Genomic DNA, 12,446 nt, shown 5'->3' with positions numbered 1-12,446 from the left:
AAAACTGTCATATCACAAGTTTACTATAACTTATTTGCCAAAAAGAAAGAAAAGCACGCATATATTCACTCAAAATAGTTTTGTTCTGTTTTTAATCCTTAAAAATTATACCATCAAACTTGATGGGAGTTATTTTAATAGGTATTCTTGTGCATATTTCTCCTTAAGGGTACTTTGTCTTCAATGCATAAAATTTTAAATTAAGAGGAAAAACAGCAAGCAGGAATGATACAGTGCCAAAAGCATCTCATTTTGTTCCAAACAAGCAACTTTTTTTTTTAAAGGCAAAATACATTAAACAAAGTGCATTACTTCCAAAGAGAGAGTACTGGAGAGAGGGCTAAGGACGGTGCTGGAAGCAGCCTGGAGTCCCATCCTGACAAGCCCCTGATTGTCTTTAGGAAGACACGAGCACTTAAAACCCCAGAGATTCTCACAAAGGTCTAGAGACTGCCTGCTTCTCCTCAGCCTCTGCTAATCAATGCATTGTGACTTGAGCTAGACATAGTTAGACAGAATGAGCCATATAGGAACCCTTCTGCCTGAGTTTCCACACACATCGAGCAGTTCCTCTCTCACACAAGTTCCCTCTCTCCCTCTCTTCCTTCCTCCCTTGCTTGCTTGCTTCCCCTTGGCTCCATTCTGCACTTTACTGCTGGTAGTGACAACCGTCTGGCCAATCTGTTGCTTGTCTCTTTCACAACACTTCACCTTGGTAATTCATAGTACCTACCACACCAGACTTGTCAGAAAAAAGCATTCTGAGAGTTTTGGACCTGCTTTTTTTTTTTTTTTTTTTTTTAATCCCCCAACCTCCCCTACAAACCTTTACCCCAGTTTTGCTGGTTCTTATGAAATTTTGACTTCTTAAACATAGCAGCAAGAAAATCAATATGTGCTGCATTAACACCCACTACCTGTGTCCCTCATCCTTAAGGCTGTTCCCAGAGCAAAGTCACCTATGTGGCTGAAGACAAGCAGTAAGGAAAACAACCCCAAATGAGTGTGCCTGGAACCAGATCCATTTGGACTGGACTTTGAGTTTAGAGTTCTTAGAACAAAATTCCAGGTCAGCAGGTAGCTTATAAAATAAATTCAAATTCCCCAAGTACATACATTCTCATACAAAGCAATCATCGAAGTTCATGAGTAAAACACTTAAAGTAAATAAAGCCAATGGCAGGAAAGTGACTATTACTTCTTGTTTGTACAGGAGGCTCTGTCTTTACAGAGTTTCTGAGCCGGCACCATGGTCATAAGACACAGAACTTACAAAGATCCTAGGACCAAAGACATCCAAATTTATAAAGGGAGTATCTTGTCTGCCCCAGTTCTCTACTTCACTTTGTAAGAACACTTAGGAACTTGTGTGGTTTTGTACACATATGGAATATTCCAAGTATGTAAGGCAAGTTCAAACTCAGTGTTGTTTCCACAGTCTAACGACTCTCCCAGCACTGGTGGCAATCACTCAAACTGGACAAGGATCTCTTCAATGTAAGCTCTGGTGAGAGGTGCCAACTAAGAGTAAGTAAGTCCCAGTGACAGTTTCCATAATTTTACAAGTTTTTATACTGCTGTTACCTTTCATTTAAACTCCCCGATGTTATGTGTCTCTTGGAAACAATGTTAGGTTGAGAGGGGTGGTTTGTTTTCAGTCTTACCTGCCTTCTTCAGGCTTCACATTAGTAACTACAGTGGTTCTAAAGAGCATGTAAAATGTTTTCAAGTCTTCAGGAAGCTTTGGTCTAATGCCCTTTCCCTCACAGTGAAAATACTTTTATTTCTCGAAGAGACATACAAAGGTCAAACTCTAAACTGGTTTTCTATGCCTGCCTCTTTTAAATTCAATAATAAATATTTACCAAGATCTTCATTTCCAGAGCTTGGCTAGTACCCTTCCTATACCTGTATTATAAAAACAGGGAGCTATGTATATTGCTAAAGAAAGGCTAAAGGTGTAATTAAAAGGCTCCATCAATGTATTCCCTGTATTTGAAAAAGATGAAGATGTTTCATAAAGGAAATCAGCAGATAGATATAGTCAAAATATCAGAGCCAATCTGCACATACAGTTGAAGGTTACCCTAGAAGACCAATATAGTTGTAAAGCCTAGTTTTGGTCAGTTACATTTTGTCTGGGAGAACAGTATAGTCCATTTATGTATTTCTAAGTTTGTTAACTCAGGTTAAAGATGGATCATAAAAAACTTGACTGCAGGTGACCTCCAGATAGTATCCTCACAAAACACCTCTAAAAAGCTTGAGGTTGGCTGTCTCAGAAACAGATTTCCCCTACAAATGTGCAACATATAAACTACTACCCCAACAATGCAAGCTATTACCAAACTTAAAACATCTCAGCACCATATCCGAACCATCACGCTACCCAGCCTAACCCCTGCCTCTTTCATAGATACATGAAATAAAAACAATTTTAAAAGGAGGGCAGGGTCTCTTATAACCCAGGCTAGCCTAGGATTCACTGTGTAGCTGAGGTTGATCTTAAACGTCTAATCTTTATTTCCACTTCCCAAGTACTGGGATTAAAGGTATAAATCACCATACCCAGTTTGGGATTAGAATTTTATACTTAAAAAAAGTCCTCTGCAAAATTCTCATATAATTATCCTCTTACTGTAAGGATGGATGGGGTAGATAATTCTCTGATGTAACTGTCAAGAAATATTTAGGGAAGCCCTCCTCTTGTCTAACTTATGGCTGGTCTTTCTATAGGAGAAAGCAGAGACTGAATAATTATGGTGCCCACCCCTGCTCCCCAGCCACACTTGGGCCTTGGGTCATATGCTTCACCTTTTAGCCATAATACCTGCCATCTCTGATAAGAGGTAAATTACAGCCATTGCTGTCACCTTTCCTTTTACCAAGTTAACAATATGAGATCCTACAGGCATAGGTCTTATGTTCTTACAAGACTCCCCTTTGTATCGGTGACTCAATTCCTGTGGTCGCAGGAGATTCTAATGAAGAGAGCCACAACATGTCAGTCTGCCAACACTGTTTCCTAGTATCACATCTGCTTCTCTCCATGGCACGAAAGAATTACATTCTTAGAAGATGGATCTCCGAATAAGCTCAAATAAATGAATCATTACTTAAATGAAGCTCCTTCCCAGATACCCATGTGAGAGCTACTGCTTTAAGACTTGGCTAGATGGTTATTCACTGAAGAAGAGGGTTTAGACTACAGTCTTTCCCAATGTCCATAAAAACAGGTGGGGTTTGAGTTGAGAAATGAAAAAAAAATCACAATTTAAATTTGTAGTAATATTACCTTATATTTGTATACTTGTTCAGAAGTTACTCAGTTTGCAGTTTTAAAACATTTTCAATTCTTGAGGAAAAAATGCTTAGGGTATAAATCTGTAGGGATTAGGGCAATCAAAAATAAATAAACAAATAAATAATCAACAAGGAAAACAATAAAGGAGCAACTGTGTATGCATGTCCTTCCTTACTCATGGCTATAGCAGAGCAAGTGTTAGTCTTCTATAATAGCTAACAATGCCACTGTATGTGAAAATTCACCTGGAGCTTCATGTCAACTTGAATTTAATTTAAAAAATGAAAAACTTCAAAAGAATGAGCTATTGAGTGGGAATCTTAGGACTGTAATTACATTCAATTTAAGTTGGTTTAACTGAAGACAGGCATAAATGTGGCTAGACAGAGATTTCCAGACTCCTTAACCACCTCTCCCATCCAAGTACCAACCAGGCCCTGCTTAACTTTCCAGAGGCGGTAAGATCTGGGACACTTTGGGTAGTGTGGACATAGACTCAACTACCTCTCAGTACTTAGAACCGAGGACACTATTAAGGAACTTCATACTTTGTGCCATCCCTAAAGACACATTTCTCTGCTATGTTTACCTAGAAATACCTAGAAAACGAGAAAAATGGGCTTGACAGTGGGTCCAAAGAACACATACTGATTTTCACTGAGAGTAGAAACTCCAGAAATAAAAGAGGTAGTTAAACAACTCTAACAGAAAAATAAACATAAAATAAAAGCCACTTAAATACCTTTCAGAACTAATAGGGAGAGAATAATTACCCATTGGTCTTTGTAAAGCCACTTAACAATGGTGGCCAAAACTGGGTCATGATGGAGAACACAACAGTAGAATTCTTAGGACAAATTGGTTAAGGGACTGGTGGTGTAAGTGCCGACATGGTATCTTTAAGAAAGCAGGCGGTGCCTTCTCTAACTTCTGTCATAGTTTTAGCATTCAGCTTAAAAATGGCATCATACAAAAAATGTCACTCATGGCTGTAAGCGCAGTCATCAACAGAGGTAGTAAACAAAGGAACTTCTAAGGATAGATTTTAAAATGGATCAAAGTGTGACTATACATTCAAAACCCTAGAGCCACTTAATTATCCCCAAAATGAACTGCTTTAATTTAAAAAAGCTTAAAAACACAACAACAATGAAGCACTGATGTGCCTTAGGCACAGTCCCAAACCAGTGCTGACTTAAAGCTATGTCCTCTCTTTTCAAGAAAGAGAAAGCAGAGAACAGAGTTCAATCTACAGAGGGAAGGAACAGAATGAAAATAACCAAATTGGTGCGGTCCAGCTGTCTCCATCACTCTTTGTTTTCAGGTCCCGTTAATAGTAATTCAGACTTTTACGGTTTTCTCACACTTTTTAAAAACTGGAATCTTCTAAACAGAAGTCCTTATTTCCACTGTAGGAGAGCCATTTTTGTGCTGTTTTTGCTTCCTCAGTGTGGGTCCTCCTTCCCTGAAAGTGCAAAGATAGCAAGCTAACACTTGCAGGCTGACAGCCCTTGTAGAGCAGGGCAAAAGGGTTGCTGCACTGTGCTTCAAAGACCCAGCTCAGTCTGCTGTCCTTCTCAGTTGGCAAACTGCTCATAAAAAGCAAACTTGATTCTCTCTATGTGATGGCAAAGCTTGATGGCGGGGCCCAACTTTAAGTCCATGCACTCTTGAACAGTGGGAAGGGTAAGGAGCAAAAGGGCCTGCCCATCGATTTCCTGTTGAGGATAAAGAACAAAAGTTGTGATATGCACACAATGAGACACCATGCATCAACTACAACTACAGTTCTATGCCTCCCCTATTACCTTTCCCTTTGAAAAGAGCGCCTGAGAAGCCTTCAGAATTGGTAATAAATTTACCAACCTTGGTACTCTCATCCATAGATTTTGCTCAACAGAAAGAAGTCAGTATCTGAGGAGTACCTATAACTAATAACTCATTATGAAAAGAAAAATACTTTTAAAGCACCCAACTCAATCTAAAACTATCTGAGAATACTAACTATAAACTCTAATGTTCTCCTACCTTGTAAAATTTATAAAAGAATTCAATGATAGGGCCTGTTTTATTTTTGAGACATGGTCTTTCTATGTGGCTAAGTAGGCCAGGCTAGACTCCAACTTGTGAGCCTCTGACCCAACTATCCAAGTATGGTGGTAACAGTCATAGATGTTATTTTGTGTGGATCTACATCTTCTGTCTGTCATAACTATTCATATTTCACCATACCTGCATTAAAACTGGTTATCACTCTAGAGCCTGGCATATTAGAGGTGATATATTTTTTAGGAAGCAGCAAATCACTATTTTTTAAAAGATGAGATCAATTAATACATGCTTGAATTAAGGTCACTTAGAGGGTAGACTTAGATTTTGAGGAGACACAGCTATACCCTTGTGGTGTAGGTCATGAGTGACAAAAGAGAATAGTCTTTTTTCTTAAAACTTATAATTTTTACCTATAATATGCATAGTTCTGAATCAAAGAGACATTGTCATTATAGATTATACTGTTTGTGACTACCTGATCAAGAAATATCCTTGCCAGTGGAGCACAGTCAGTGGACCTGATGAACCGCACGACGTCAGCCACACTCCACTTCAGTGGGTTGCTGTCCAGGTGCAGCCTTTCGTCCACTTCAATCCTTATTTCCTTCATTCCCAAGAACAAGATCAAACCAAGTCATGTAAGAGCTCAGATTTTAAAAATGCCTCCCAAAGAAACAAAACACTCTCCACGCCAGGACTCAGAGCAGTATTAACAATGACAGTTACTCTCTTTCAGACTCATTTTTTCCAGCAAAGAAGACAAGAGGCTCACATGCATTAGTTATTTGGGAAATTTATAATATAAACGTTATCTTATTTATGTTCTCCATGTGTTTTTGGATGTTCTTAGCTGTTCTCTGGTAGGATGCTAGAGCAAATGGTATTTTCAATGAGAACATGAAAAATAAATCTTTTATTGCTCCTGTTAATGGGACACTTAAAAAGTCCAGTTTTAAACAGTAATTTTGTTTTGTTTTAGAGGGGTTTCATATTGCCACATGTTGGGCAGCTTTGAACTGGTCTCCTGCCCCACCTCACAAGTACTGGGACTACAGGAGTATGAATGACGCCATACCTCATTTTATGCTGTACTGAGGACTGAACCTAGGGCTTTGTCCATGCTATGTAAGCACTCTACCAATTATTATAAAGTTAATTATAATAGCCTCTAGTATTATATAGGTCATACAATGTACATTTATGTACATAGTAAATTGATGAACAAGACAGCTGAATGAGAGAATTAAATGGGTAAATCATTTGTTTCTAGAAAATTACACATATTATAAAAATTATTTAAACAACACTTTTTATTAAGCCAAATGGCAAGTTATAAATAAACTCACAACAAAACTTTTTTTTTTTTTACTTAAAACAAGCAGCTCCTCTGAGAGCGTCTCTTTACTAACAATCTCCAGAAAATGCTTGTAGCTCATGAAGATCACAATTCTGAGGCTCACTCTACTTATTTTTAATTTACTTGTGTTTGTGTGTATGCATGTGCATGCACGCAGGTGCACACATCCATGCTGTGTCCACAGGGGCCAGAACAGGACATTAGAGTTGAAATTCCAGGCAGTTTTGTGGTATACCCTCCATGGGTGTTGGGAACCTAACCAGTCCTCTAGAAGAGCAGTTTTCTCCACTGTGGAGCCATCTCTCCAGCCTGAGGCTCACTTTAAAATGGCCCTAGACACTCTTCCTAAGTCTATATGAAAAGAAGTGGAATGTTGGCGCATGCACAGTAACAGAGGGAGAGGAGACGGCGCCATGAGAGGAATTCTTTTCACATGGTACCTTTGGTGAAGGAGGCTTATTTTCATCATCTGAGACTGAAGAAGTCTGGGCGTCTCTTTTATTGGTCTGTGTGTCTGGGGGCAGTGGGGTGGACATCTCACTCTGGGTGGGAGAAGAGGAGCATGATTTTTTTTCTGATACTTCAGACTCTTCCTGTAACTCCTCCTGTTGCTCGGATGTGCTGCCCTCAGTTAGGGAATCTTCATCTCCATCATCTGCATCCTCCTCATCTTCACCCCCACTTCCCTAGAGGAAAAGGAAAGAAATCTCTCTTTAACCCAGAACCAACCAGTCACTGGCACAAAACTACTGACCAGAAATTAGGAGTTAAAAAGATGTGTAGGTACTGTAAGTATAGACTGTAAAGCAGGGATCATTTGGCCCTGAGAGGAAGATATGCCACAGATCAGATACCTGGGGTGAGCCCACTGGGGTATTGTCAACAGATGCAGAAGAACGTTTCTTCTTATGAACAAAAATATTTTTCCGCCTTTTTCTCCTCTTACTGCTTTTTTTCAGGGCACAAGATAAATTACTATGCCCACCGGGTGGCCTCCCAATTCTTTTATTTTTCTTCTTTCCATAATAGTGTGCTAAATATAAATGATCAAAAAGAAGGGGGAAAAAGTAGCTTAATTATTGTTATGTTCCATAAAAGCACAGGATTCTACTACCACAGCAGAAAATGGGCATATTCCATTTGCAGCTTAAACTCCATACATTAGAATGAGCAGAAGGAGACATAGTTTGATTTGTACTAACATGTAGAAATGTAAGCAACCCATGATCTGTCAAGGCAGAGAACATATCTATTGATACAAAGTTTTCAGTGCCAAGTCCTTCATTGCAGAGCAACCACTTTACTGATTCCCATCACTGCAGATGAACTTGCTCTCTGCAGTGGGCACTGCTTTATAAATTGCTTTTTTTGGGCAGTGTGATTTGTTTTAGTTTCCTCTCTTCTGGATGTTGGTGAGCAGGATTCTATTGTATGGAGGTACCCGTTCACCTGTTTCACTGTTGGTGAGTACTCAGGCTATACCCAGGTTTTCAGTGTTAATTAAAGTTGTAATGAACAACTTGGGTTCTTTGCAGGAGCAGTAAGTGCTCCTATCCACAAAGCTATTTCTTCAACCCCTCACATAGGTGTGTTTTCATTGTTTTACACAAATATCTGATAATTGAAATGCTGGACCTTAGGATAGATATCTTGAACAATTTAATGTTTGTGTATAGAAATTTTTCATTGTAGCTTAAAAAAATAACAGATAAATTTATGTAGTACAACATGACATTCCAATATGGGTATAATATGTAATGATAAGATCAGAGTAAACAACATAGATTTCACTTTAAACATTTATATTTTTTTGTATTAGAAACATCTGAAATCCTCTCTACTATTTTAAACATAAAATAAAATGTTACCAAAAGTTAGCCTTCCCTGTCAGTCTAAGCGGTATTTCTAAGAAAAATAAGAGCTTTTCTCTTAAAAGAGGGAGGATGGTATTCCTGAGCCTCATAGGCCTCTGTCCAGAGCCTCTACACAGTAGTACACACAAGAGCAAAACTGCACCCCTTTAATCATACTGCATTACTGTACCCATCAATCAACTCCTCTCCATTCCTACTTCCTGCACACTCTTCCCAAGCTCTGATAAGCACTATTCTATTCCTGACGTTAGCCTCCACATAGAAGTGAGAATATTCAGTATTTTTCTTTGTGTCTGATGTATTTCACTTATCATAACACCCCAAAGTTCTATCCAAGATACTACAAATCTCAAACATCCATTCCATAAGTAACAACTTACACTGAGCTTCTGTAAAAAAATTGCTGTCAATTGTAATCAAATGTTTAGGTTTTAAATATGGCCACAACAACTCTTTGGCAAAAGAAAACATTAATATAAATTCATCTTTTCTCATATTCAAAGTAAAGTTTTTATATCTTACTATAAAGTGGTGATATAATAAAATCATAAATATATTTTTAAAAAATCTCTTAAAAACCTAATGAGATGTCTACTTCTTGCTTCAAACAGCAATTATATTGATTATTATAAACTATTGATATTTGGCCTACTACATAGTAAAGATTTTTAGGCAAAATTGATATTTATCCAAAGTAGATAAATTGTTATATTTCCTGTGAATTTATGTATGTATCCCATGATAGTAAATACATCTACAGCCCTTTTATGGGAGAAAATTATATGTAAGTCACATGTTTAATCTCATGATTTCCCCCATACTTCAACACACATAATTAAACTATGTGCTGTAGTCACTATCAAGCACTAAAATTAAGCCTTAAGTTGTATATTGATATATGTATACATATAATCAGAGCTTTCAATTGCTTATGATAATTTGACATTTTTAAAATATAATTTTTATTTAAAAATTAAAAGTAAAATATATACATGTGACTATTAATTCCTTTTCAAGCTTTTAAGTTACAATTGCCTTAACGTGAAAAGCAACAAAATATTATATTTCTATACTTAATGTTCCTAGTCAGATTAAAACAGATTATGAAACTGACTACTACAGTCAAACATTTAAGATATTTTGTCAACAATTTAATATTACCCATATTACTGAGATAATTTATAATTCTCAGAAACAATGAATTATTCAATGTGCACTTCGCACCTTGAAAATTTGAATTTTTAATAATGAAAGGAGGGGGAATCATGCCCTCCACTCCAAAGTTATCTCCAAAAGCATATCTAGCTTTTTGCTTACTTTAAAAATCTTTTTTGCAGACTGACGCCTAAGTTCAGTCTGCTGCGGATCGCCATTGGCATCCACAAATTTCCAGTTCTTATGCCAAGGTAAAATGGCGAGATCCACTTAGTAACATGTGGTATGGTCCTGACCCTGTTTTAATCTGGGGAAGAGGCTCCGTTTGGGTCAGAACACAATAGCTGCCTGAAACATTGGTTCCTCAAGTAGATACAAATACAGAGTCTTCTTAATAAGCCTTTTTAAGACTTTAATAAGACTTTTTAAGACTTTAATAAAACTTTTTTTTTTTTTTTTTTTTTTTTTTTTTTTTTTTTTTTTTTTTTGGTTTTTCGAGACAGGGTTTCTCTCTGTAGCCCCGGCTGTCCTGGTACTCACTCTGTAGACCAGGCTGGCCTCGAACTCGGAAATCCGCCTGCCTCCGCCTCCCAAGTGCTAGGATTAAAGGCGTGCGCCACCACCGCCCGGCTAATAAAACTTTTTAATAAGTCTTTTTAATAATTTTTTTTAGTTTTCAACTAATAAAATGACAAAAAAATTTTTATTAGCCAACAAAGTTCACTTGGCTGAAATAGCCTCCACTTTTTTCTGAGAGTTAACAGCAGCTTCCCTCTATACCTGGAGGCCAAGCCTTGAGCTTGAGCATTGCTAATTTGCAACTAAAGTGCCTGAGACATCCTCAAGATAATGTTGACAAATGCTGACAGGCTGGGGGAGGGGTTTCTGCCTGCCTGCTTGTAAGAGAGACAGTTGAATAATACATGGAGGACTGAAAGCACACTATGGCTCAGTCCTATTTTTTAACTCTCTCTCGCCCGTCCAGTTCCCTTATTTCTTTAGGTTCCTACTTCTCCTCCAGAAAATCCATTTGTATTTAGCTACAGGAAACAACACACTCTCATGTGCTTATTGCACGTTTGTGTATTTTCTTCCATGTTTGTGTGAGCCTTTTATTGTTTAAAACTGTTTTCTTTTTAATTTATTTAAAAAACAAAAATCCAAAAAATTGTGACACTGTAGACTGAACCCAATATTGCACAAATGCCACAACACTGAGTTGTAACTTGTTTTTTACTTTTTGAGATAAATTCACAAATAAAATTCACCTGGTGGCCTACGGTTTAGTGATTTCAGTACAGTCTGTATGAAATCATCGACACCAATTCTAGACATGTGCAACCCCATAGGAAGAACAGTATCAACTAACAGGACCACCCAGAGCTCCTAGGGACTAAACCACCAGCCAAAGAGTATACACGGAGAGACCCACGGCTCCAGCTATATATGTAGCAGAGGATGGCCTTATCTGGCATCAGTGGGAGGGGAGGTTATTGGTCCTGTGGAGACTTGATGCCCCAGCATAGGGGAATGCTAGAGTGGTGAGGCGGGAGTGGGTGAGTGGGTAGAGGACCACCCTCATAGAGCAAAGGGGAAGGGGTAGGATGGGGGGATTTGTGGAAGGGAAACCAGAAAGGAGGTAAACAAATGTAAATGTAAACAAATAAAATGATTAATTAAAAAAAAGTATTCTCCAAGGGGGGGGGGGAAGAAATTTTAATAGAACTCAAAACTCAAGTAGTAACTACAATTAACTATTGTAAGCATAAGACTCGGTGGAAGTATTTTCAAATGACATGCAGCTATCAGCTCTGCGTCATCTCAAAACCTCCCCTTTTATTACAGAGTTGTGGAAATTGATAAAATGCTCTGGAATATTGGTTGCACACATATTATACATATTTTGCCAATATGATGGCTTGGTGTCCTCTCTATAATGGCAATACTGAGAACCACAGCTTCCCTTGGTCTTATGTGTCCTGTTGCTATCAATATTTCTGGGTCCTCACTAGAAACCTTTGCTCACCCTGAGGTCTGCTTTCTTCTAGAAGCTCTGTAGTTCTAGTTCTCACAAAAGGCATCCATGATAGGTCTAAAGCTGGTGTTTGTATATTGTATGAGCTAAGAGCCACAGAGTCTGGATATCCACTTTTACTGGGACCACCTTAAACTTAGCTCGCTCTTCACTATGTGTCACCCTTGTTAAAGTCATTTGACCATGCAAATGCTACTCTATTTCCAGATCCTGTTTCAACCCCTTGCTTTATTCTGCTGCTCTTTAATATTAGAATCATTCAATGATTATAGTTTCCTCTTATAGTTACAACAAGAGTAGATCCCTCAACTCTATTTTTGTTGCTTTTTTTTCAGGATTAAAAAGCTTGATTATTCTAAATACTTGTTATTGTTCTTTAAATTTAAGACTATAGAATAGAGGCAAACCACTAAACCACAGCTGGCATAGTGGTCTATGCCTATAATCCCAGTAACTGGAAGGCTGAGTAAAGTGGACAGAAAGTTGGAGGCAAGCCAAGGCTATAGAGTGAGTTCTAGGCCAGTTGGGGCCACACAGAAAGGCTGTTTCAGAACAAGAGCTGGGTATGGTACTGCACACCTGGGTTACATGATAAGACCTTGTTTTAAAAAACAAACCAAAGTCAAACCAAACCAACAAAGCCCCCCAAACAACCCCCAACCTTCCCAC

At 38.1% G+C, this 12,446-nt stretch overlaps 1 protein-coding gene across 5 annotated transcripts in view; it reads right to left on the bottom strand.

Annotated features, from left to right (window-relative positions):
* Positions 1–64: 64 nt before the first annotated feature.
* The window catches only part of Sfmbt1 (Scm like with four mbt domains 1), a 119,013-nt gene continuing 106,631 nt past the window's right edge, over positions 65–12,446 (bottom strand). For all 5 annotated transcript variants that reach the window (XM_031362924.1, XM_031362921.1, XM_031362923.1 and 2 more), the window contains exons 18-21: positions 7,568–7,746; positions 7,154–7,399; positions 5,832–5,960; positions 65–5,022 (exon numbers count right to left, since the gene is read on the bottom strand). In XM_031362924.1, coding sequence (XP_031218784.1) covers positions 4,882–5,022; positions 5,832–5,960; positions 7,154–7,399; positions 7,568–7,746 — 695 coding nt within the window. In that variant the 3' untranslated portion in view covers positions 65–4,881. The remainder of the gene's footprint in view (positions 5,023–5,831; positions 5,961–7,153; positions 7,400–7,567; positions 7,747–12,446) is intronic.

This window comes from Mastomys coucha, unplaced genomic scaffold (genome assembly GCF_008632895.1).
Source record: "Mastomys coucha isolate ucsf_1 unplaced genomic scaffold, UCSF_Mcou_1 pScaffold9, whole genome shotgun sequence".
NCBI classification, from domain to species: Eukaryota; Metazoa; Chordata; class Mammalia; order Rodentia; family Muridae; genus Mastomys; species Mastomys coucha.
The sequence above is the reverse complement of the archived record's forward strand: the minus strand, read 5'-3'. Positions and strand labels throughout refer to the sequence as shown.